The sequence below is a fragment of the Aquarana catesbeiana genome, linkage group LG06 (genome assembly GCF_042186555.1).
Source record: "Aquarana catesbeiana isolate 2022-GZ linkage group LG06, ASM4218655v1, whole genome shotgun sequence".
Classification (NCBI taxonomy): domain Eukaryota; kingdom Metazoa; phylum Chordata; class Amphibia; order Anura; family Ranidae; genus Aquarana; species Aquarana catesbeiana.
Genome location: NC_133329.1, coordinates 292,311,588 through 292,336,646, shown reverse-complemented (window position 1 = coordinate 292,336,646; position 25,059 = coordinate 292,311,588). Strand labels below are relative to the sequence as shown.

Sequence of the window (25,059 nt, the reverse complement as noted above, 5' to 3'; positions counted from 1 at the left end):
CAAGCTGCTTTCTAGGTCAGATTTAGTGAGAGATGCGGTGTACTCACGGCTAGGATCTAGAAGTGGTGTCTGGTCCGTGGGACGTCCAGGAGAGGAGGCCGGAGACGGAGGTATGTTTCTTCCCGCAGCGCCATTTTGAGACATGCTGTCTTGATCACGGGCGCGGAGGAGATAGTGTGTTAAAGTATGTTGGGCCGATCCTCTGGGCTTTTTCTTTCTCCCAGGCATGCACCAGGTATAAGGGGCTCGAGGGGTGATAAAAACGCTGCGAAAATAGGTGATATTAGCCCTCCTGAAGCCGATATCTTCCCGGGCTGAACGGAGCTACTGACTCAGACGTCCATCACGCTCAGCGCCGCGCATGCGCCCCCGAAATCTCTACTTTTGCAAAGTATTTCAATATTAAATATCAGACATTTTCCAGCATGTTGGAAGATTTCTGTAACAAATACTGCAGGATATATGTGGTCCAAAACAACTTTCCTTAACCACTTGCCTACTGGGCACCTATACCTCCTTCCTGCCTAGGCCAATTTTCAGCTTTCAGCGCTGTCGCACTGTGAATGACAACTGTGCGGTCATGCAACACTGTACCCAAACAAAGTTTTTATCATTTTTTTCATGCAAATAGAGCTTTGTTTTTGTGGGATTTAATCACCACTGGGTTTTTAATTTTTTTTCTAAATAAACGGATAAAGCTCAAAATTTTGAAAAAAAAATGTTTTCATAGTTAGTTATAAAATTTAGCAAATAAGTAATTTATGTATTGATGGGCACTGATAGGCTGCACTGGTGGGCATTGATGAGCACTGATATGTGACACTGATGGGCACTGGCAGGCAGCACTGATACGTGACACTAATGTGGAGGCACTGATGGGCACTAATTGGCAGCACTGATGGACACTGATTGGCAGCACTGGTGGGCACAGATTGGCAGCACTAGTGGACACAGATTGGCAGCACTGGTGGGCACAGATTAGCAGCACTGGTGGGCACTGTTGGGACTTCACTGATAATCAGGACACTGATAATCAGTACCCTGATTATCAGTATACATGCCCCTTTAAGAGAAGCCGGTTATCGGCTCTCTTCTCCATTCCTCGCGCTGTCAGCGTGAGGAAAGGAGTGTCGATAACCGTTCTGCCAGTGTGAAAAGTACCTTAGATGCACTAACAAGTTGAAGACAAAACTCCAGCTCCCACTTTATAAGCAGTTACAGCAGTATTTTTTTTCCTTTTTGGGATAAAGGTTTTGCATGAATAAATAAAAGCTGACCATTGTAAGCAACCCTGTCAGTGTTAAGTTGTTTTTCTCATCTATGTAAACTGATACATTCTGCTGGGAAGCTTGAGCTTGTGAAAAACAGCAGACTTACTGGCCAGATCACCAGATGAAAATAGAAGAAAGAAATCCTAAAAAAGAAAACTAATACAGCCATCTAAGAATTAGTAAGCTGCAAAATAATAAAGATTTGCTTTTTGGGTTAATACCACTTTAACTGTATCTGAACACCACAAACCAAAAACGCTATTGAATTCGTTATTATTATGTAACCCCTTTATGACCACCCAAAGCATATGTGCGGTGTCAAACCCCCACATACGGCACATGTGCGTCGGTGGTCGGCCGCTGTCATTCTGTGCCTGCTCTCCCGCCACTACCTACTCATTGTTGATGGACATTGATATGCACCTGCCTATGTTCATATCAGTTGAGATGCATACATTCTGCACCTGTGTCACTGCCCTATGAATTATTATTTATTTAGGAGGATATGTAAATATCATTGTGTAATCAGCGGCGGCGGCACAGGCACATCATGCACACATCTCAACTCACACAGACATCGGCATGTGTATGTCCTTGAGCTAAGATGCCGCACAGACAATGCTTTATGCAGGATTGTGCTGCAAGATCTTATCTAAATCAATATGAATGTGTGCAAGAGGTCTTAAAGGTAAGTGCCAGGCAAAGGGGAAAATCAGACTTTGAAAATTATATAAGGAACAAAGCCTGCTAGCGTGATACTTAAAATAGTTTTACCTTTCAGTAAATGTACTAGTATAAATGAATAACTTCCTGATACGTTACAATACCTAATGGTATGTAGTATGCAACAAAATTGTATATGAAAATGACTGTTGGAGATGTGTCTGCCGCAGGCAGGAGGAAGCATTAGCTTAGTCTTTTTCGTCCTAACATTCAAACTTTGTAGCACGTCACAAGGGGAAAGGCTGTAGCAGGGGGCTAATCTTTTAAGTCAACTGGGAACATAGCCAAGAACTTCACAGATACTGTAGATTCAGAACCTGCATAGTGTGTTAAAATAGATAGTGCCATCCTTCTGCAGAAAAAAAACATATAAAGGCATTAGACTACATTCACACCTGTGAATGGGCCCAAAAGCGTTTACATGCAAAAACTCCAGTGGGGGTTTCCGGCAATTAGCTGCGGGAGTCAGCCCCATTGAAACTAACCACTGCTGCTCGCATGTAAAAGCTATGCAGCGATCACCTGCAAGTGATGGGCTTCGGACGCAAAACAGTCTGCGTCCCAGGTCAATCACTCGCAGGTGATCACTGCACAGCAATTGCATGGAACTGCCGCAATTAGCTGCAGGAGCTGGCAGCCTTCTTTTGCTTTCAATGAGGCTGCCTCCCACAATTATTCACTGGGAACCCCCACTGGAGTTCTCGCATGAAAAACGCTGTCGGGCCCATTCGCAGGTGTGAATGTGGCCTTATCAGGAAATGCACTGTGATCTCTGTGAGAAGTCTAATAGGGGAGATGTAGACATGTGTCTAAATCTCCCTTTCCTCAGAAGCCCGATCCATGTTCGGATCACGCTCCAGAGACTACTAACAGGCAGTGAGGAAGCAATGCAATGTCCCCTTACCGCCTTTTTTAACCTCATTTTTGCTGACATACGCACTGCAACCACATGCATTGCACATGGTTACAGGGCATTTGTGGCGCTTCCCTATTTACTTGAATGTGTAGCGTGCGGTAGGCTGCTGCTCGCCAATCGCAGTATGTCGGGTAAACACCCCCGGCTGCGGCCTATTGCAGCTTAAGGGGGGGGGCAGTTTACATCTAAATGAAGCCTAAATGGAGTGGAGAAGGACTAGAAAGCTGTAAGGTTTTTACAGCTGTCGGAGGCTCCAATAGATAGATTTACCCTGATTCCTGTCCTGTTGAAGACTTTTTACCAGAGAGGAAGTGAGGGTAAATCTTCTACAGCAACACAGACAGAAATAAAAATGCTTTTCTTTAGTAAAAAGGGGAAGAATAGAATCTGTCAGATTTCCCTCTTAATCGTAAAACCATTGTCAGCAGGACAGGAAGTAAGGATCACTCTATCTACCATAGCCTAGCATAGTAGTAGAGTGTCAGGAGTTCTACTCCTCACCCATTCTCTTCAAAACTAGAAAAAAAAAAATGTTTTTGAGTTGACAAAAACTGTACCATAAAAAAATATTTGATGCTACACCTTTTAATACCTGTGCATTGTTGTAGGGCTGCAGCCCACTTCATTCCTATTTGTAGGTACTCTGATGACCTGCTTGTGATGCAGAAAAGCTATCTCTTATTATACCCATTTCAGGTTCCTTGATGTCTCACACATAAAGAAAGCCTGCCAGCCGTGCACATCTAGATTTTCCCTCATTCAGCCTGAAGGCTGCACAAGAGAAAATCCTGGGATTCCCCCCAACCAAACTAAACAGCGTGGATGAAGGAATCTCCACTACCGGCTGTTGAACGGCTGTTGAAACGGTACCTGCGACTGCCATAATATATTGGTGCTCCCGAACAGTAACTGCATTTGATAGGATGGCATCACTGTCCGGCTGATGATCATTTTCCTTCTGGCTCTAGAGAAGTTGCTTGGAGGACCACCAATGGATTAAATGGGGAATCCACATTTTGATCCGTTCTTGGCCAGCCTTAACAGGAAAAAACTGAGGAACCAATTTTTAAAAAAAACACAAATTTATGAAAAAATCTCTCTGCTCATTTCTGCAGTCAGAAGACTACTATAATGTGCTTGAACACAAATTAGAATTTTTTTTGGTGAAAACGGGGTTAAGGAAAGATCCTACAAAGCCCTAAAGACTAATAACGTTTGTCATTATATAGACCGGATTTACTATCAACATCTCATAAACATAAAGCAATTTTTCTGTTGCCATTGCAGATTATTGATATATGTTTGGCCCTTTTCTAATACATTGTTCTCAGTAAAGTTTTGTAGACATAAAAACACAAAATGGCTAACCAAAAATATTGTTTAATGTATACGATTGTTTATTTAATAAACATGATTGTGGTATGTGTGGTAAATAATGCGTTTCAAATGCTAATGCCACTGTGGATTAAATGACTGCACATCCACCCACAAGTAAGCATGACTCAAAACATTAATAACATTCTGACTGGAATTTGTTCCTCGCCTTCATTACAATTTACGTCTTTTGTGAAGGCATGTTTTAGCCACAGAATTTTTTACAAAAAGTCTCTTTTTTATATATTGCATATTATTTTATATTATATTATACATTATAAAGGGTACTAAAGTGTGCAGATGGTATAATTCACTTAAGAGGAATCTTCTATATTTAATTGTGACTCTTATACATGGCTTAGGGCCCATTCACACTAAGAACTGCATGTGAATTGAACAGGAACTCTGTGCGCTTCCTGTGTTATTCACATACAGTTCTGTGCAGTGCACTACTTTTTGAAACGCACGGCAACCGTATCACATTTTTGTACCATGTGATTCGGTGCGGGAAAATGCACTGTGTTTGCGACCTATGTTTGGGGTTTTCGTTAACTTTGCACTGAACCCCTCAGCGGATCGCAGGGCAGTGCAATTGGAATGCGGTGTGGGAAGTCGTGTGGGAATGCGGCTTTCCTGCACTGCATTCTAGTGTGAACCGGCCTTAAGACGCTAAGAGCCTCTTGTGTCCCATGAACTGAGTTTTCCTAGCATGGTAATGACATAAAGTGTTTTTAGATTTGGACAGCGTGGTGATGTGATAGAACTACTGTCAGTTTATTCTTTCTGTTGGTGTCCCCGCTAGGGAGAGTCATGCCCTTTAATGCTTCATGCACATGACCACAGAGCCTGAGTAATGGCATTCCTGGGATCTGCTGCTATGGCGTACAGCCGACTATTGAGCTGCATTAGAAGAGGCGGCTGTACACAATTGTGTATCGAGGGTCACGTAAAGCACTTGCATGGCACTGGTATAGGCTCCAAAGGCAGATAGCATGCATTAGGAGCATGTATCTGTGCGCATGTGGGTGTTTCATGTAAAAACCGGTGCACATCTTTACGGCTTTATGTAGTAGCAGTGAGTCCTAGGAATGGTATTGCATAGGCTCTGCAGACTGTACAGTCCTAGTAGGGCCATGTGTATGAAGCCTAATTGTCCTGATAACCAATGTCACCAGGTATGAAAATGAGGGACAGTCCAAAATTTTTAGTTGCCACCAGAACAAGAATAGAGGGGAAATCTTCCATTGGGGACCAGTGTTCATGTGGCAGCTGTCTAAGAGCTTATTCATGAGAGGGGGCTCAGCCACGAAGAGCCGTTTGTTTATCATTTTGTACTAGCACTGAGCTGTGTATAGGCAGTATATATAAGTGAATGTATATGTATGAACAATATGGGCCCACACATATGAGTTTGACAGGTATGCAGGGATGGGTGCATGGCCCCTGAAGCAGGGGACTGAGCACCTGTTCTAAGATTGAGCACCTGTCTCTGCATACCTGTAGTGCAAAAGGACAACTTTTCATGTTGTACACAGCTAGGCGCCCATGTGAATGAGCCCTAAGAAGGGATTTCCTGAACAGTGGAAATATATACTCTCTGTTCCTTTAATATCTACAGGACAGGAAGTGAAGGGAAACCTCCCTTAAGAGACACAGCTAGCAAAAAAAAAAACCCCTACCCTATCCAAGTTAAAAAGAAATGGCCAACGCCACCCACAACTTTTTTTTTAGTTTTGAGTAAAGTGCAGATCCTCTGTCAACTTACTGCTGTCTGTATCCTTCTTTGGGAAATGTCCCCTCACTTCCTGTTCATTTATCAGGTGTTAGCACAGAAAGTGAATAGAAAACACCCAATGGTGACACACACAGTGATAAAATATTTTAATATTAGAAGAATTAGAATGTCTGTCATAATGTTATTCCCATCTGTGCACCTAATGGGGAGACTCCCTCTCACTTTATTTTTAGCTGACAGAACAGGACAGGGCAAGAAGTGATGGGAAATCTCCTCATAATGACACAGACAGTAATACAAACCTGACAGGGATTATAAGTGGTCCTCACTTTATCCAGAACTAAAAAGAAGAGTTAGGGATGGAGTTGGATAATAAAGGCTTACATAGTAGAGAGTTGAACTGTATTGTTATTTCAGGCCTAAATTAATCTGTATGTATACCCAACAATTTCTTTAGTTTTGGATAGAGTAGGTTCAAAACCTGTCAGTTTTATTGCTGTTGTCTGTGTTCCATTGGGGAGATTTAACTTCACTTCCTGTCCTGAGGGTGCAACAGGAAGTGAGAGAAATTCTCTCCAAAAAGATATATATTCTCCTCTCAGACATTGTCACTGGAACCTCACTTCCTGTTCTTTTGAAATGTTTTTTTTTCCCCATAATTTCATGGGCCTTATTTACATGGACAACACAGACAGCAAAAAAAAAAGTTGACAGAGCTTCTGATCCTTCAACATTCTATTCAAAAATACAAAAGCAAAGATTTTAGCTATACATAAACATTAAAACTTTTTTTCCTTTAGCCTTGGACAGAGTGGAGATGGATTAGAACCCCTGATAGGTTTTTATTGCTATCTGTGTCCTGTTAGGGAGATTCACCTTCTCCATTTGTCCTGTTTACCATTATCATTGAAAGTGAAAGTAAAAGAAAATCCCAGATTTTGGGTTGCCCCTAGAACAGTAAAAGAGGGGAAGTCTTCCAATGAGGACACTAGTTCTGGTGACCTGGGGCGCCCCAAGTGATTGCCTTAATTTGCAGGGATTTCCTTTCACTTTCTGTTTTGGCTATGAGACAGGAAGTGAATGTGCACAGACAGCAAAAAACAGAACAAAACAAAAAAAAAACTGACAGGGGTTAATAACCCTCTCTTACTATATCCAGAATGAAAAAAAAAGTTCTACTTTAAATGTGATAATATTATTGGTATGATATTGTTTAGGAAAAATGTTTGACGTGTGCATTGTCCTTTTCAGGAATCATTAAAATTGGCCGCTGGAATCCCCTGCCTCTCAGTTATGTTACAGACGCACCAGATGTGACAGTTTCTGACATGCTCCAGGATGTCTATCATGTGGTGACCCTGAAGATTCAGTTACAAAGGTAGGGGTCAGTGTAATGGAAGAGTTCTAATGTTTACAAGCCCAGATTTGAGGTAAGGCCTCATAAACCTCAGCTTAGTGTAGGCAAATTTGTGAGGGCGACAACCTGCCCTCTCCTTAATCGTCTGAGCACGTCACATCATAACATCGTGCACTTCCTCTTATGCAAACTGTTCTCATTATTGTGAGGTGACCCCATGAGGTTTGCTTTCAATGAAATTTGTCATGAGAGAAACACGGAGGATGCTGTCGCTGATCGTTCCTATTGAAAAGGCTAGTTGCCTGACTGTGATGCTGACCCGCTTCAGGTTTCAGATTTTTCTTCTGATCTGTATGCTTGTTCTAGGTCAGAAATATTTGAAGCCAGGGGACCAGTATAACAGACAGGCAGTTAGTATTTTCAGTAGCAGGTCATCCATGATAGTCCCCATATTCCTTTTTGCTTCACCTCATACTATAATAATCAGCCCTACTTGAGTCATTTAATACTGACTTTCCAATTAGAATAAGGGCTTCATGGGTGCCATCCAGTGGCCCCTCTTAGATGTATTTCCCTTTAGTGGCCCCTCTTAGACGTATAAATTAAGGTACCTCTAAAGCCAAAACTTCTTTTAGTTTTGAATTGAATAGGGAAGGGTTAAACCCAATGTGTTTCTCTTTTTTAGTTGCCATCTGTTGGCCACCTGGGAGTTTTCCCTTTTACTACCTGTAGCTTATAGACACCTTATAGACACAACAGAAAGTAAGAGGAAATCTCTTCAAGGTGAGGGAAATCCTCTCCTAGAGCCGGTTCACACTACAGTTTCAGCATTTTGGGTGCGTTTCTGCACGTGTGCTTTTGATGCGTACCAGTGCGTTTTTGATGCATTCCAGTGAACTTTTGATGCATCCCCACCCCCTTTTTTTCATCTCATCTTTTTTTACCCAGAGTTCAGCTTTAAAAAAAATAAAATAAATTGCTGCTTACCTTTTTTATTTGCTGAAAAATCCTAGCCTTGCCCATGTAATGTTAGAGCTGGTTCACACAGGGGCAACACGACTTGCAGGCCGACTCTGTGAGGCGACCCGCACACGATTTCAGCGGCGACTTGCAAAACGACTTCTGTATAGAAGTCAATGCAAGTCGCCTGAAGTCGCCCCAAAAGTAGTACAGGAACCTTTTTCTAAGTCGGAGCGACTTGAGTCGCTCCTATTAGAACAGTTCCATAGTACAGAACGGGATGCGACTTGTCAGGCGGCTAAGTCACCTGACAAGTCGCCCCTGTGTGAACCGGGGCTTAAAGTGACACTAAGAGCCCTTGCACACTGGGGCGGTTTGCAGGCGCTATTGCGCTAATAATAGCGCCTGCAAACCGCCCCGAAAGTGCCGCTACTTTCATTCCAGTGTGCAAGCCCCGAGGGCTTGCACACTGGAGCGATGCGCTGGCAGGACGGTAAAAAAAGTCCTGCTAGCAGCATCTTCGGAGCGGTGAAGGAGCGGTGTGTATACTGCTCCTTTACCGCTCCTGCCCATTGAAATCAATGGGACGGCGCGGCTATACCGCCGGCAAAGCGCCTCTGCAAAGGCGCTTTGCGGTGATATTTAACCCTTTCTCGGCCGCTAGCGGAGGGTAAAACCGCCCCGCTAGCGGCCGCATACCGACGGTAAAACGCCGCTAATAATAGCGGCGTTTTACCGCCAACGCCGCCCCCCGCCCCAGTGTGCAAGGGCTCTAAGGTTGTTTTTTGTTTTTTTTTTAAAAAATAACAAACATATCATACTTACCTCCACTGTGCAGCTCGTTTTGCACAGAGTGCCCCGAACCTGCTCTTCTGGGCTCCCCCGGCGGCTCTCGCGGCTCTTCCCCACATCAGATAACCCCCTGGGAGAAGCGCTCTCCCGGAGGGTTACCTTGCGGGCGCACTCCCAAGTCCAGCATTCGGCGCCCATAGAGGCCGAATGCAGGACTCGGCACCGCCCCCCGACACCGTCATTGGATTTGATTGACAGCAGCGGGAGCCAATGGCTGCGCTGCTATCAATCTATCCAATCAAGAGCCGAGAACCCTGGGAAGAGAGACAATGCGTCCCAGTGGGTCAAGTTCTAGGGCTCAGGTAAGTAAAACGGGGGGGGGGGGCAGGGTTTTTTTTTTACCTTAATGCATAGCATGCATTAAGGTGAAAATACACGTAGGTTTACAACCCCTTTAAGGAGGGGGCTGGAGAGTTATATTTACTCTTATAAACTATCTGGCTGTACTGTGCTGGCAGATCTTTATCAGCCGTGAACTAGATATGCACATGGCCTGTCCTAACAAAGGCTCAGACCTCAAGGATTGGGTATTACATGTTAAAGCGGGACTAAACTCTCACCATCAACATTAATTATTTTAATCCTTATGCTGCTAGCATTAGTAAGGTATATTATATATTTTTTTACTTCTCTTTAGTTGCTTCTGGTTTCTGGCCTAGGCCAAAGTGATGTCATACATCCCAGAAGTCTTTATGGACATTTTTTTTTTTACCTGGAGAAGGGGAGGAAGACCTTTCTCAGCTAAGCACGGCCTCCTGCCAGAGCTAAGGGCAGATGTATTCCAGGAAGTATATGCTACATGAATCATCCAACCTTCTTCAAGATGGCTGCAGTTAAAAACGCTAGGGGGTGTTTTCTCAACGAAGTAAAGCATGGAGACATGGATGGATGGGGGAGTTTGCTTTGACTATTAAAAATGTGGTGTTCAGATACAGTTTAGTTCCGCTTTGATGCACTTGTGAACAAATCTGTCCCCCATGTGCACATTGCAAACTATTCTGAACAAAATGAATTATTCGTATGGAGATCTACGAATAAATCTACTGTCAGGAAACAACTAGAAAAGTGGGAAATCATATTTTTTGGTTAGCTGTGAATGGAAACACATAAACATATAGTGAAGGTTTTCTCACATTTGGCTGCAAAGGTGGAAATACAGTTTAACTCATAAAACTGCACGTCTAGGACAATCATTAACACACTAAAAGGTAATCATTGGCCGAACGTAAATTTTGCTGACTTGGAAAACTTTTATGTAAAAAAGGCTTTACCATAACAGATGATGTTATATATTAGAATGACCTTTTTCTGCATTCCATTTTCATTCATCTGGTTCTGTGTTCCATTCAGCATTACAGCAATTCATAATCTGAACAATTATGTCTTCCTTTTTGGCTAGGAGAAATGCGAGTTTTATATGTCTGGCATTCTGTTCCCTTGTGCGTATTTGATATTTCCTGAGTATTATTTCTCTCTGTAGTTGTTCAAAACTTGAAGACCTGCCGGCAGAGCAGTGGAACCACGCCACTGTCCGCAATGCCTTACGGATGCTGCTAAAGGAGATGAATCAGAGCACACTTGCCAAAGAATGCCCCCTCTCCCAGGTCAGTACAGCACACAGGAGTTTATTCAATGCAATCTAATTGCTTGACTTCTTAGGAGCTAATAAGTTCTATTGATTTCTTTGCTACAAACACTGTACTCCGATGTATCTATCGACCGGAATGCACTTATTAATTAATTCTTTTCATTATTACATTAGCCACTTTATGTTATTCCAAGAATGCATACATACTAAGTGACAATGATATTTTATGACATGGGCTTAAATTGTATTAAAGCTGAACTCCAGGAAAAATAAAAAATGATCCAAGCATAAAAGCGCATTTTGAACAGGGGGAAGAGAAAAAACAACTATAGCTACCTTATTCGTTGCACTTGCAGTTTGGGGGTGGTAAAAACAGGCAGATAAGTCATGTTTGTACCTCCCCAAACTGCCCCCCCCAAAAGTGATTGTAAAGGCTGAAGGTTGTTTTATCTTCATGTATTCTATTATATGTAAAAAACCTTCAGTGTACAGCTCCCCCCTCTCAGCCTCCCTAATACTTACCTAAGCCCGATCTTGATCCAGCAATGTGCATGAGAGCACAGGCTCTCCTGGGTCTCTCCCTCCTCATTGCCTGAGATACAGCAGGAGCCACTGGCTCCTGATGTTGACAATTACAGCCAGTGAGGAGGGAGCTGGGGCGGGGTTAAGCCATGCTCTCTGCGTCTTATGAACACAGAGAGTCAGTTCGGAAGTGAGCATGCACAAGCCGCTTGCTATAGGGGAGAGGGGCCCAGAGCACCGGCAGAGGGACTCAAGAAAAGGAGGATCGGGGCTACTCTGTGCAAAACCATTGCACAGAGCAGGTAAGTATGAACATGTTTGTGGTTTAAAAAAAACAAAAACTTTTTCCTTTACAAATGCTTTAGGCTGCAAATGCAAAATGGTGTGCTTTGCTTCATGGCCATGGCAAAAATTATACCCCCCTGTGATGTTTGGCTCGATACTACCCATTTAAGAGAAATGTGTAATGCACATGGTTGCAGTGCAGTGTGTGGCATGTAGAGGGTTAAAACAGGTGGTGAGGAGGTGACATTTTATCTCCCACCACCTGTCAAATGTCTCTGAAAAGTGATTTACTGCGGATCGCTTTCAGAGGTGTGGCAATGATTGTCGGACATCTAAATGTAGACTAATAGGCAGTTTTTGTGGATTGCGCCCGAAGCCCACCCAGTTGTGTGACAATAGCGAATTAATATTCGCTATTGTCACACTGTATCTGCCTCCCGTCCAATCAGGAAGTGGGTCCCTGGCCGAAAGGAGAAGCTACCCTATTGGCCAAGGGAGGAGGAGGGAGGCGACGCACAGCGAGGACACCGCCCTGATGCCGTGGGGAATCCAGCCGCCCGTTGCCTGGAGGGAAGCGCTACCTGGTGTAAGTGTTGCAAGTGAACAACCGGGGGGGGTGTTAGTCTGTGCACTGTTTGCCGCCCCCCCAAAAAATATACCAAAATATACCATTGGTCACCACTGGTGTGTACTTACCTTTATTTTTAATCTGGACTGGGGTGGATTGAAAAAATTTAAAACACAGATTACATAGATTAGGCAGGATTGGTGGTGGGGGTGACATTTTTAAGAATGGTTATATTTAGGGTTTTCTTCCGCTTCTACATTTTTGTACAAATTTTGTACAAGCAATTTCATCAGTACATTCAATATTGCCATCAGACGCTTGACAAGTGTCATTTGAAAATACTTCAAAGTTTTCTGAAGGAAAACTACATTCACTGTTAACATTTGATTTATTCAAAAAATTTTATATTTTGTGCCTTAAATGTTAATCGAATGAACTCTCTAAAATCAAATATACACAGCAAAAAAACTTAAGGCCTGTTTAACCACTTCAGCCCCAGAAGGATTTACCCCCTTCCTGTCCAGAGCACTTTTTGTGATTCGGCACTGCGTCGGTTCAACTGACAATTGCGTAGTCGTGCGACGTTGCACCCAAACAAAATTGACGTCCTTTTTTCCCCACAAATAGAGCTTTCTTTTGGTGGTATTTGATCGCCTCTACAGTTTTTATTTTTGCACTATAAACAAAAAAAGAGAGACAATTTTGAAAAAAAGCTAAATTTTTTACTTTTTGCGACAATAAATACCCCCCAAAAATATATAAAAAAACAAATTTCCTTCTCAGTTTAGGCCAATATGTATTCTTCTACATATTTTTGGTAAAAAAAAATCGCAATAAGCGTATATTGGTTGGCTTGTGCAAAAGTTATAACGTCTACAAAATAGGGGATAGAGTTAAACAAGGGAGGTTTAAAATCAAGCCATTGATCTTACCGGTACCTATAGTTCTTCTTTAAGACCACTTGACTTGCCTTGAGCCTTTGGCATGGGGACATTTTTTCCTCTCCACTTGTGTTAACAGCTCCTGTGCAGATCTCACGTGGCAATTTCATTTTGCAAATCCACTTAAAAAGTAAATACCCTGCCATATGCGTGAATTGTTATTATGGGTCCCAATAGGTTAATATGTTATTGTCAGCTGCAGGTTGGAAAGCTGCCTCGCAGGGTTAAGGGCTTCAGGGACAAAGCATTTGTGTATTAACCCTGTCCTGCCGCTGGAGAAAATTGTAGCAGATTACCCAGATCTTTAACCCTGTAATGAGGAAACAAAATTCTACTCGCTACGAGACTCTGGGTTACTTTAAAATCATTTGGATATGGCAGTGACAAATGAGATACCAATAAAATACTTAAAGACAATTTATTTATTTTTTTTGGTTTTGGATAGAGTGGAGAGGGTTAATGCTTGTCAGGCTTTACCACTGTCGGAGACTCCATTGGACAATATCCTTCATTTCCTGTCTGGTAAAAAGGTTGACCCCAGGACAGGAAGTGAGGGGAAATCTCTCTAACAGAGACACAGATGTGAGTTTTTTTTTTTTTTTAAAGTTAAGTATGGAAAATTCTAGAACCTCTGTCCGCTTTTTCGTTTGTGTCCCTGGTGCAGATCTTCCGTCAATTCCTTTGTCCTGACTGAAAAGGACTGAAAGTGAAGGGAAAACTCTCTAACATAGTCCAAGATAGCAGTAAAACCTGACAGAGGTTCTAACTCATCCCTATTCTATTAAAAACCCCAGAGCACCACCCTACTCAGATGGGTCGCATGTTTGCATTGTGTTGCACTAAAATGCTCACAAGATTTGCTGTACTGACTAGGTGCATTGGGTGCCATTTAAACTGAATGACATTGCAACACACTGCATTTGTTTTGTGTGGTATTTTATAACACACTACTGCAGGGTACAGATCTGCAGACAGCCTGCAAGCTTTGGTTACACAATGGAAGGCATCTCAAGTGGCACTAGCATAGGTATGCGCAGGGGGTGTGCCAGGTGTGCCTGGGCACACCCTAATCACTACATGCTGTGCAGATTCCCCCTACCCGCTGGGCTTCCCCCCCATGTGGCACCCACCCTACAGTGTTGCTGGCTTCCCTCCTCTCCTCCCGGCTGCAGGGGATGTTTCAGGAAAGAGAGCGGGGGGGAAGGAGTTAGTAAATATGTCATTTACAGACCCTTCCTTTTCAAAATGAACACACTCACTCACTGTATTCATTCATAACTTAAGTACAGTAAACTGTGTTCATTTTGCTTCAGTTTGTGAACGAATAGGAAGTTGTTCAGCACAGAGCACTTCCCATTCATTCTCTGTCCCGTGCAGCTGAGGCTGCAGAGAAAGGCATGAGCTTCGGGGTCCACACCCTAATGCAGTAGGCTGCGCACACCTATGGGCACTAGTGATAAAACTCAGCACCTACATAACGGATTCACTTCTTATTGTAAGGCCCCATGCACACTGGATGATTTTAACGCTTCTATTAGGGGCATCTGGCGTAGGGTTGCCACTTTTTCTTCAAGTCAAACCTGAACACTTTAGAGGCACACAGTAATTTTTTTCCCTAGTATACACTATAGGATTGTAACAGACCTGGGACACCTTCTGGGCACTCCAAAGAGAATAGTAATGCGGCAAAATTAGTGCCCCATCACCTCTCCTGTCAGGCTCTGTTCCAAGCCACATTCCAGTCCAAATAATGTGTCGGGGTTGCAGGTGGACTGACACATGATTCAAAACCCGGACTGTCCGGGTGAATCCCGGACAGGTGGTAACCCTAATTTGTCGCTTTTTTTTCGTCTCTAAATGCCCCTGCATGTTGGCATAAGTGTCCATGCACACATACTGTAGGTGTTTACAGGCATTTAGAGGCAGGGGCGTTTACCGGCAGAAAAAAAAAACCCCTACTGCCAAAGTATCCAGGATCAGCAGCATTTTGTCAGAGAAAAAAACTTGACACGTGTAAATGCCTCTAAAAGCGCGTTAACGCTAGGTGTGTTTAGCGCTTGAGCGTTCATTTATTTTAGTGGCCAAAATAAATTATTATTCTGACCAAACAAATTAATTAAAGCCCAAACGCTTGATGCGCCTAAGCGTGCCTAAACGTATTTACAAGGGTCAAGCGTTTTTTCTCCCAAAACGCTGCTGCCAGGAGGAAAGGCATCTAGGAAAGATGGCTAAATGTTCAGTGTGCATGAGGCCTTAAAGAAAAAGAAAATAGAAAAAAATCTTCATATAAAGAGATATTATTACATTTATAAGCAGTAAGAAGGGTCGCTGGTTCGAATCCCAACCACGACACTACCTGCCTGGAGTTTGCATGTTCTCTCTGTGCCTGCGTGAATTTCCTCCGGTTACTCCGGTTTCCTCCCACACTCCAAAGACATGCTGGTAGGTTAATTGGATCCTGTCTAAATTGTCCCTAGTATATGAATGTGAGTTAGGGACCTTAGATTGTAAGCTCCTTGAGGGTAGGGACTGATGTGAATGTACAATGTATATGTAAAGCGCTGCGTAAATTGACGGAACTATATAAGTAACTGAAATAAATAAAAATAAAATAAAATAAGCATGCATGTAAAAAATTCTTATACCCAAACTAATTATGACATGGAGGAGATTTAAAAATCTTTGCTGTGCACTCTGTTCTGTATTAGTAGCCATTTTAAGCTAAAGGGGTCTTGAAAGTTGGCAGGATTTGTCTATGGGATTACTAGGCTGAGAGTCAGCTGTGTGTTAGAAAGTATCACTTCCTCACAATACCACTGTTAGAAGGCCGGTTCACACCATGAATCACACAGTAGCGCGCTATGCGTCTCTGTGCGATTCACATGCGATCCGAGTGCAGTGTGATCATTTAAATGGACTGAAATCGTGTTGGGCCTCACTAAAAGTAGATCATGCACTACTTATTAGAAAAAACACAGCAACTGGATTGCATAGTACTACTGTACCATGCAATCTGGTGTAGACAAAAGCACTGTGCAACCTGCATTTCGGGTGTTGTTAAGTTAACACTGACACCCGCTGTACATCGCAAGTGCAATACGTTTTGAATGTGGTGCAGGAAACATGCACGAAGCACAGGTTTCCCACACCGTGTTCTGGTGTGAACTGGCCCTAAGTACTGTAACATATCCACATGAATGTTGCTAGATTCTCTATTTGTAACCTCATGCCTAATTTCACTTTTAAAAATTAATTTGCCCAGCCCTTGTTAAAAAAAAAAAAAAAATGTTACAATACTAACCTCTTTTCTAATGCAGTACTCTCACCATTATGAGGTCCAGCGCCAATCATCTGGGTAGAATGGCACCCAGCATCAAACAGCCATTTCCTGTTAAACCTTTTACTGCCGAACCCGTTTTGTGGTGTTTTTTCTTTTTTTCTTTTGTATACATGTTAGAAAAATCATTTTAGTCCTGAAAATTAGTTAAAACCCCTAAAACAGCAAAGGCACATTTTGATAGTGGAAAACAAAATAGTAGTAGTAATTCAACTTTTTTTTTGTCACGCGATATTAGTGCAATGGCTGTACAGCTGCTAGATGTCTCCCATCTGAAAGTTGACAGTGGACTTGTCAGATTTACACACATTTCAGATATATGCCATACGTTGGATAAGGATGAGCTGAACACCCCCCCGGTTTGGTTTGCAACAGAATTTGCGAACAGGCAAAAAATTTGTGCGAACACACAAACACCGTAAAAGTCTATGGGACACGAACATAAAAAATCAAAAGTGCTCATTTTAAAGGCTTATATGCATGTTATTGCCATAAAAAGTGTTTGGGGACCCATGTCCTGCCCCAGGGGACATGTATCAGTGCAAAAAAAGTTTCAAAAACATCAATTTTTTCAGGAGCATATTAATGCATATATATATATATATATATATATATATATATATATATATATATATATTAGTGAAACAATAAAAATCAAATATTCCTTTAAGTATCGTGCCTGGGGGTGTCCTTAGTATGCATGTAGCGCATCGTTTCCGTGTTTAGAACAGTAATACAGCAAAATGACATTTCTAAAGGAAAAAATTTCAGTTAAAACCGCTTGCGGCTGTAATGAATTGTCAGGACCCGGCAATATAGATAAAAATCATTGAAAAAAACGGCGTGGGTTCCCCCCCCCAGTCCATTACCAGGCCCTTTGGGTCTGGTATGAATATTAAGGTGAACCCCGCACCAAAATTACAAAAAAAAATTGAGTGGGTGTCCCCCCAAAATCCATACCAGGCCCTCCAGGTCTGGTATGGATTTTAAGGGGAATCCTGCGCCAAAATAAAAAAAAGGCGTGGCCCCCCCCAAATCCATACCAGACCCATATCCTAGCACGCAACCTGGCAGGCACAGGAAAAGAGGGGGGACGAGAGAGCTCCTCCTGAACCGTACCAGGCCACATGCCCTCAACATGGGGAAGGTGTTTTGTTGATGGGGACAAGGGCCTCTTCCCTAGAACCCTTGCCTGGTGGTTGTGGGGGTCTGCGGGCAGGGGGCTTATTGGAATATGGAAGCCCCTTTAACAAGGGGACCCCCAGATCCTGGTCCCCCCTATATGAATGGGTATCGGGTACATTGTACCCCTACACATTCACCAAAAAAGTGTCAAAATGGTAAAAATGACAGTAGACAGTTTGGGACAAGTCCTTTATTTAAAAAAATCAAAAATGTCCCGCAATGTAACTTCATCTTCGATGACAGAATTTATGATTTCTTGGCTATTTTTCAGAGAATATGAATGATAACACAAAAACCTTTCTTTCACTCACGGTTAGTGTTTGGCTGAAGTCATTTTTTATTATCAATCAACTGTGTTTACTCTTTTTAAATCATAATGGCAGCAGAAACTACCCAAATACCCCTCATTAAAAGTTTACATACCCTGGTCATTTTGGCCTGATAAAATGCACACAAGTTGGCACAAAGGAGTTTGAATGGTTATTAAAGGTAACCATCCTGACCTGTGATCTATTTGCTTGTAATTAGTGTGTGTGTGTATAAAAGGTCAATACGTTTCTGGAGTCCTGGTAGACCCTTGCATCTTTCATCCAGTGCTGCATTGACGTTTTTGGATTCTGAGTTATGGGGAAAGCAAAAGAATTATCAAAAGATCTGTGGGAAAAGGTAGTTGAACTGTATAAAACAGGAAAGGGATATAAAGAGATACCCAAGGAATTGAGAATGCTAATCAGCAGTGTTCAAACTCCAATCAAGAAGTGGAAAATGAGGGGTTCTGTTGAAACCAAACCACAGTCAGGTAGACCAACTAAAATTTCAGCCACAACAGCCAGGAAAATTTTTTGGGATGCAAAGAAAAACCCACAAATAACTTCAGGTGAAATACAGGACTCTCTGAAAACATGTGTTGTGGCTGTTTCAAGATGCACAATAAGGAGGCACTTGAAGAAAGATGGGCTGCATGGTTGAGTCGCCAGAAGAAAGCCATTACTACGCAAATTCCACAAAGTATCCCACTTACAATACACCAAAGAGAACAGAGACAAGCCCCAAACCTTCTGGCACAAAGTTATTTGGAGTGATGAGATCAAAATTGAACTTTTTGGCCACAACCATAAACACTACATTTGGAGGGGAGTCAACAAGGCCTATGATGAAAGGCACGAAGGTGGATCGCTGATGTTTTGGGGATGTGTGAGCTACAAAAGGCACAGAAAATTTGGTCAAAATTGTTGGCAAGATGAATGCAGTATATTATCAAAAAATACTGGAGGAACATATCATTCATCAGCCAGGAAGCTGCGCATGGGACGTACTTGGACATTCCAACATGACAATGATCTAAAACACAAGGCCAAGTTGACCTGTCATTGACTACAGCAGAATAAAGTGAAGGTTCTGGAGTGGCCATCTTATGCCCTATACACACGAGCGGAAATTCCGCCAACAAGAGTCCGATGAGAGCTTTTGGTCCGAAAATGCGACCGTGTGTATGCTCCATCAGAATTTTGCTGGCGGAATTCCAGCCAGCAAAAGATTGAGAGCATGTTCTCAATTTTTCAGCCGGAAAGAGTTCTGATCTGAAATTCCAATCGTCTGTACCAATTCCGACATGCAAAATTTCTACACATGCTCGGAAACAATTCGACGCATGCTCGGAAGCATTGTACTTTATTTTCTCGGCTCGTCGTAGTGTTGTATGTCACCGCGTTCTTGGCGGTCGAAAGTTCAGCAAACTTTTGTGTGACTGTGTGTATGCAAGCCAAGATTTTTCCGAGGGAAATTCCGCTCGTGTGTACGCGGCATTAGTCTCCTGACCTCAATAGCATTGAGCCGCTCTGGGGATATCTCAAAAGTGCAGTTCATGCAAGACAGCCCAAGAATTTCCATGAACTGGAGGCTTCTTGCCAAGAGGAATGGCCAGCTTTATCATCTGAGAAGATAAAGAGCCTCATCCACAAATACCACAAAAGAATTCAAGCTGTCATTGATGTTAAAGGGGGCAATACACGGTATTAAGAACTGGAGTATGTAAACTTTTGATCAGGGTCATTTGGGAAGTTTCTGTTGCCATTATGATTTAAAAAGAGTAAACACAGTTGATTGATAATAAATGGCTTCAGCCAAACACTAACCATGAGTGAAAGAAAAGTTTTTGTGTTATCATTCATATTCTTTGAAAAATGGCCAAGAAATCATAAATTCTGTCAGGGTATGTAAACTTATGAGCACAACTGTAGATCAAATCAAAATAAGGGACAAATGAGGAGGAAAGAGGAACAGAGGGACTTTGTTCCAAACCAGGGACATTCCCTTGAAATCAGGGACAGTTGGGAGCTATGACAAAGGTACCTTAGAAATATTTAGTAATGGCAGTCTACAAATAGATGATAGATAGATAGATAGATAGATAGATAGATAGATAGATAGATAGATAGATAGATAGATAGATAGATAGATAGATAGATAGATAGATAGATAGACAGATAGATAGCATTCCTCTCATGGTAGCCATTTTCACTAAGGGCAGATGAATCCATCGGCCCTTACTTCCTGGATCACTGGGTCCACCTCCTGGAACATGTGACAGGATCTTCTCAGGATGCATCTGTGAGGCCCTGGTTACATCACTTGTGCCTCACTGAACCAGAAAGTGGAAAACCAGTAATTGTAAGCAAAAGCAATTAATGTTTGTTTAAAACTTATGATTATAAGTTGATTTCATATCACCATGCAGAGCTGATGTGACTTAATCAAGGAGGGGGTGTTTGATTTCAAAACCCAAATCTTGGGAATACCTCATGAAGCCACAAAAGGTTCTCAGGAGATTGCTGACATGGTGCAATTCTCTGAAGCATGTCCTGCAACTTCAGGGTTTCACTGAAGTTAGAAGACAAATAGGACTCATACTGTCACATGACCAGACTAGTACTATTGTAAAATGTATATATATATCAATACAAAAATGTGTTAAATAATAAGTGTGTATGTGGTGGGGGTAGAGCTCCAGAAAGCCTGGAGTCGGTCCTTAAAGCTAACTCACAATTAGTCAAACCGTTGAATCCAACTGTTGATAGATATTAAATGAAGTGACAGGTCTATTTCAAAAAAACATATTAAAAATTCATACATTTGTAAGCTCAGAGGTGTACCCAGGCCCTATCCATTGTCATTGCTATAGCATGTGTTATGCAATTATCTCAATAACTCCTAGAAGTCTAACAGGCTGCACAGGTAACTGCACTGAAGATTAAAAAACTATTCCCAGGCAGGCAGCAGAGCTTCGTCATTAGCAGCCTGTATGGAAGTAGAAGAGTTCATCATTAGAACAAATAACATTGAGTGAACGGTTATTTTGATGATAGAAGCAAGCCCAATCCATTATGGGGTAAGACCCTAAGCGCGCTATCCCTGGAATTCATAAGGACTGGCGCAGATAGATTTCGTGAAAGTGTCTCTCATGCATTAATTAGCTCCAGTTTTAATGTAAAGTGGGGCATTTCAATCAGACACAGTGTAAAAGTGGCGCATTTTAGAACTACCTAATTTTGGTGCACGAGTCGCTGTCAGAACCAAAAAAAAGGACCAACAATTTAAAAAGAAAAACTATATTTTTTACTTTCTGCTATAAAACATATTGTCAGAAACCATGAATCAGACTGAGACAGAAGTACAGTTAAATCACACTTGTTTAATAATAATACCCAGAAAGCTCTACAAGAAGTCATGCGTCCATTCCGTTATACGGACTGTTACTTGAAAAGAGATCTCACCGATTCACTGGGCAACCTTAAAATTCCTACCCTGACAGATCCCCCTACCTTCCAACCTCCATAAAACATGTAATGGTCATTGCAACTCCTTGACTTCCATGTCCCCTGTATCTCTGCCACTGATAACTCTCTCAACCTACATTGTTACAATTAGGTCACATTACATCAACATCGGACTATGTTTTCCGCACTTTGCTTCCACTCCTGAGGATACTAAGATACAAGTACCCATCGATATGTAAAACACGTTGTTTGGCTGTTATTTAATAGGTGAATATGACCTGCTTGGCATACCCCTCCCCCTTTCCTTATATAGAAGTTCACTTTCTTTACAGAGCTGTATACATTTATATGTATATGAGTTAACCCGCCTCGGCAATACTGCATTATACATGTTTATACTATGTAAACCTCAATAAAACAATTTTCAAAAAAAAAAAAAATAATTATAAAAAAAGGTAAACAACATAGTCAAAACATAGCCAGAGTTCAGGAACCAGAACGGATAGTCAGACAAGCCAAATCGTCAGGGAGCCAGAGAACAGCGTAGTAGAACAGCAAGCAGGATCTGGAGCCAGAAGGAATGTCAGCCAAGCAAGTCTTTAACAGGTACACAGGAGATCGTCTCTAGAGATGTGACCAAGGCGAAGGCAGAGATCATCTGAGCTGGATGGCTTAAGTAGGAAGGACTGATGAGCAGGATATTATCAACAGGTGAGTCACTGTGGAGAGAAAGGAGCTGGCAATTAGCTGACAGCTGAGCAACCAGCTTTGAGAAGGAAGGGCTGAGCCCAGACCTGACACACATCCAATAAAAAAAAATAAAAAAATTAAAATCTCTTAAAAAATTTAGGCCAATATGTATTCTGTGTATATTGATTGGTTTATGCAAACGTTATAGCATCTACAAACAATGGAATGTATTTATGGAATTTTTATTTATTTTTTTATACTAGTAATGGCGGCGATCAACAACTTATAGCGGGGCTGTGATATTGCTGTGGACAGTCGGATACTAACTGACACTTTTGACACTTGGCGGGAACCAGTGACACTAATACAGTGATCAGTGCTAAAAATATGTCACTGTACTAATGACACTGGCTGGGAAAGGGTTAAACATCTAGGGCGATCAAAGGGTTAACCATGTGCCTAGCCAGTGTTTATGTGACTTGTGGACGTATGAATGGAAAAAAAAGAAGCAATATTTCCACGAGGTCTGGTGAGGAATCTGCTCATTAGAATGCAATGTAATATGTTTTATTAATATTTACATCCCTCTCTGCTATAGAAATGTGACTTGGTATGGAATATTGCAAGGTGACCTCTGCGCAGGCTGCTCCGTCTTCTCCCTAGTGAGCACAGCTAAAGACATCTGCTGAGAGGAGCCTGTAGCTGTGATTGTAATGAACTCCACTTAACAGGAGCAAAGAACACTTGCAGCTCGTAACAGAGTTACATAGAATTGTTTTCACACATGTACAGAGAGCAGGGCCAAGTCATAAACAGCCTAGGTATCATCTCCTTTCTTCTAAATTGTTTCCAATCACAGAGAGTGTGTAATACTATACGTCTCTGCAATTGTGTCGCCGGTCACCTCTTGATCATATGGCTTTATTTGCTGAACCTGTTATGTAAGTTGTCGCTTGCAACTTAAAGCCATACAAAATATATTTTTAACTCTCAGATTCTACTGCATTTAATGCAGTTCTACACTGCTAAATACAAAAATCTGAGGTTATGTTAGCTTGGGAAAAACGGAATTACAAGTTGTATTTGTCACATATAACTTTCACAACAACGGCCAGTAAAAAGATTTCACCAATTTATTAGGGTGTGAATTGCTATGGGAAAAGATAATAATAAACTAATAATAATAATAAATTATACTGGAACATTGACAAACAACAGTCTATGTATGCTATAAAGTTTTGTAAAGTCAGTGAAATTTTCAGATAGTGAGCAAGCTTTGTGTTGGTAAATAGGCCGCTCAGAGACTCCTGATCACACATAAATATAATATCTGATTAGATAGTAAAAAGTCAGTGTGCAGGTCAAAAGCTAAATAGCATAACGCATAGAACATGTTATACTTGTTTGGCTATATGCTGTGTTTTTTGAGAACTAAGATCGTTGTGATTAGGTGACAGGCCCATGTTTAATGACTCTCAATGACGCAATGGTGTTGATTTACTAAAATTGAAGACGCGCGGCGGTGGCTATATTAGTAGTGGCTCGATGCGGCATGTTTTTGAAAAAGCCGGATGGTTGTACTAAAATATAGAACATGACATTTCTAAAAATGCTAGCTGACTGGCTTTCAGTACTCTCTGAACCAAAATCTGGTGCAGCTCTGCATAGAAACCAATCAGCTTTCAGTTTTTTTTTTTTTTTCAAAGCTTAAAGCGGAGCACCACCCAAAAGGGGAAGCTCCGCTTGTTTGCACCCTCCTCCCCTCCACTGCCATATTTGGCACTTTTTGGGGGAGCAGGTACCTGGTTTTGACAGGTACCCGCTCCCACTTCCTGATAAGATCACCGCACAGTGATCTACATCATTTATGGCCCCTCGTCCCCCCCCCCACTGCCTTCTGGGACACAGAGGTCTCAGAAGACAGCAAGACCATTCAGAAAGTGCAGTGCAACTCGCACATGCTCAGTAGGAAACAGGCTATGAAGCCGCAAGGCTTCACTTCCTGTCTCCCTTACTACAGATGTCGGCAACTGCACCCGAAGCCGATTGACAAATCAGCTAGGGGGTGCCAACATCACAGGATCCCTGGACAGGTGAGTGTCCTAATTTAAAAAGTCATCAGCTACAGTATTTGTAGCTGCTGACTTTTAATTTTTTTTTTTTTTTTTTACAGACTGGAATTCCTCTGTAATTGAACAAGCTGCAATTAGAAGCTTATTGGCTAACATGTACAGCTGCACCAGATTTTGCACTCTTTAGTTTTAGTGAATCAACCAACTAGAGTACTTACATAGTAGTACTCAGATTGGGAGGGTCAATACTAGGGGCTTTAGTAAATCAAAACCACAATCTTATATTAATTTTGAAATTCAAGTTTGTATATATTCAATAATAACTCCGGGAGTCATCGTTGGATCCTGTTTTCACTAGGTTCACATCTCTGCGTGTTGGGAATCATTTGCTTTTCTCAACACGCACACAAATGCACTGCCCTTTAGCAGACGCGTGGCAGTGGCTTAATTAGTAGTGGTTCGATGTGGCATGTTTTTGAAAAAGCCGGAAGCTTGTACTAAAATATAGAACATGACATTTCTAAAAATGCTAGCTGCCTGGCTCAGTACTCTCTGAACCATTAGGCTAGGATACCTTTGGAGCAGCAGTCAGAGTACAGTAAGAACTTCAGAACCTCACATTTATTCCAGGTCCAAAACTGTGCAGTCCACATATATTCTACTTTTACTTTTCCACTGTGCAAGTGTCTTCCTGGTCCTTCCCCAGTGACATCACACATCCTATCTTCAGTACACAGATTGGTCTTTCCCAAGTGATATCCCAACCCTAGCAAACATACACACACATTTGTCTTTCCACAGTGAGATCTCTCCTCCAGCACACACACATTTGTATTTCCTCATTGAGATGACACCTCTAGCACACACACAAACACATATTGATCTTTACCTGGCGGGTTCAAACCTC

General features: G+C 42.0%; 1 protein-coding gene across 4 annotated transcripts in view; it reads left to right on the top strand.

The window, feature by feature from the left end:
- The window catches only part of SATB2 (SATB homeobox 2), a 303,695-nt gene that overhangs the window by 116,243 nt on the left and 162,393 nt on the right, over positions 1-25,059 (top strand). For all 4 annotated transcript variants that reach the window (XM_073633444.1, XM_073633449.1, XM_073633445.1 and 1 more), the window contains 2 exons: positions 7,271-7,397; positions 10,669-10,792. In XM_073633444.1, coding sequence (XP_073489545.1) covers positions 7,271-7,397; positions 10,669-10,792 — 251 coding nt within the window. The remainder of the gene's footprint in view (positions 1-7,270; positions 7,398-10,668; positions 10,793-25,059) is intronic.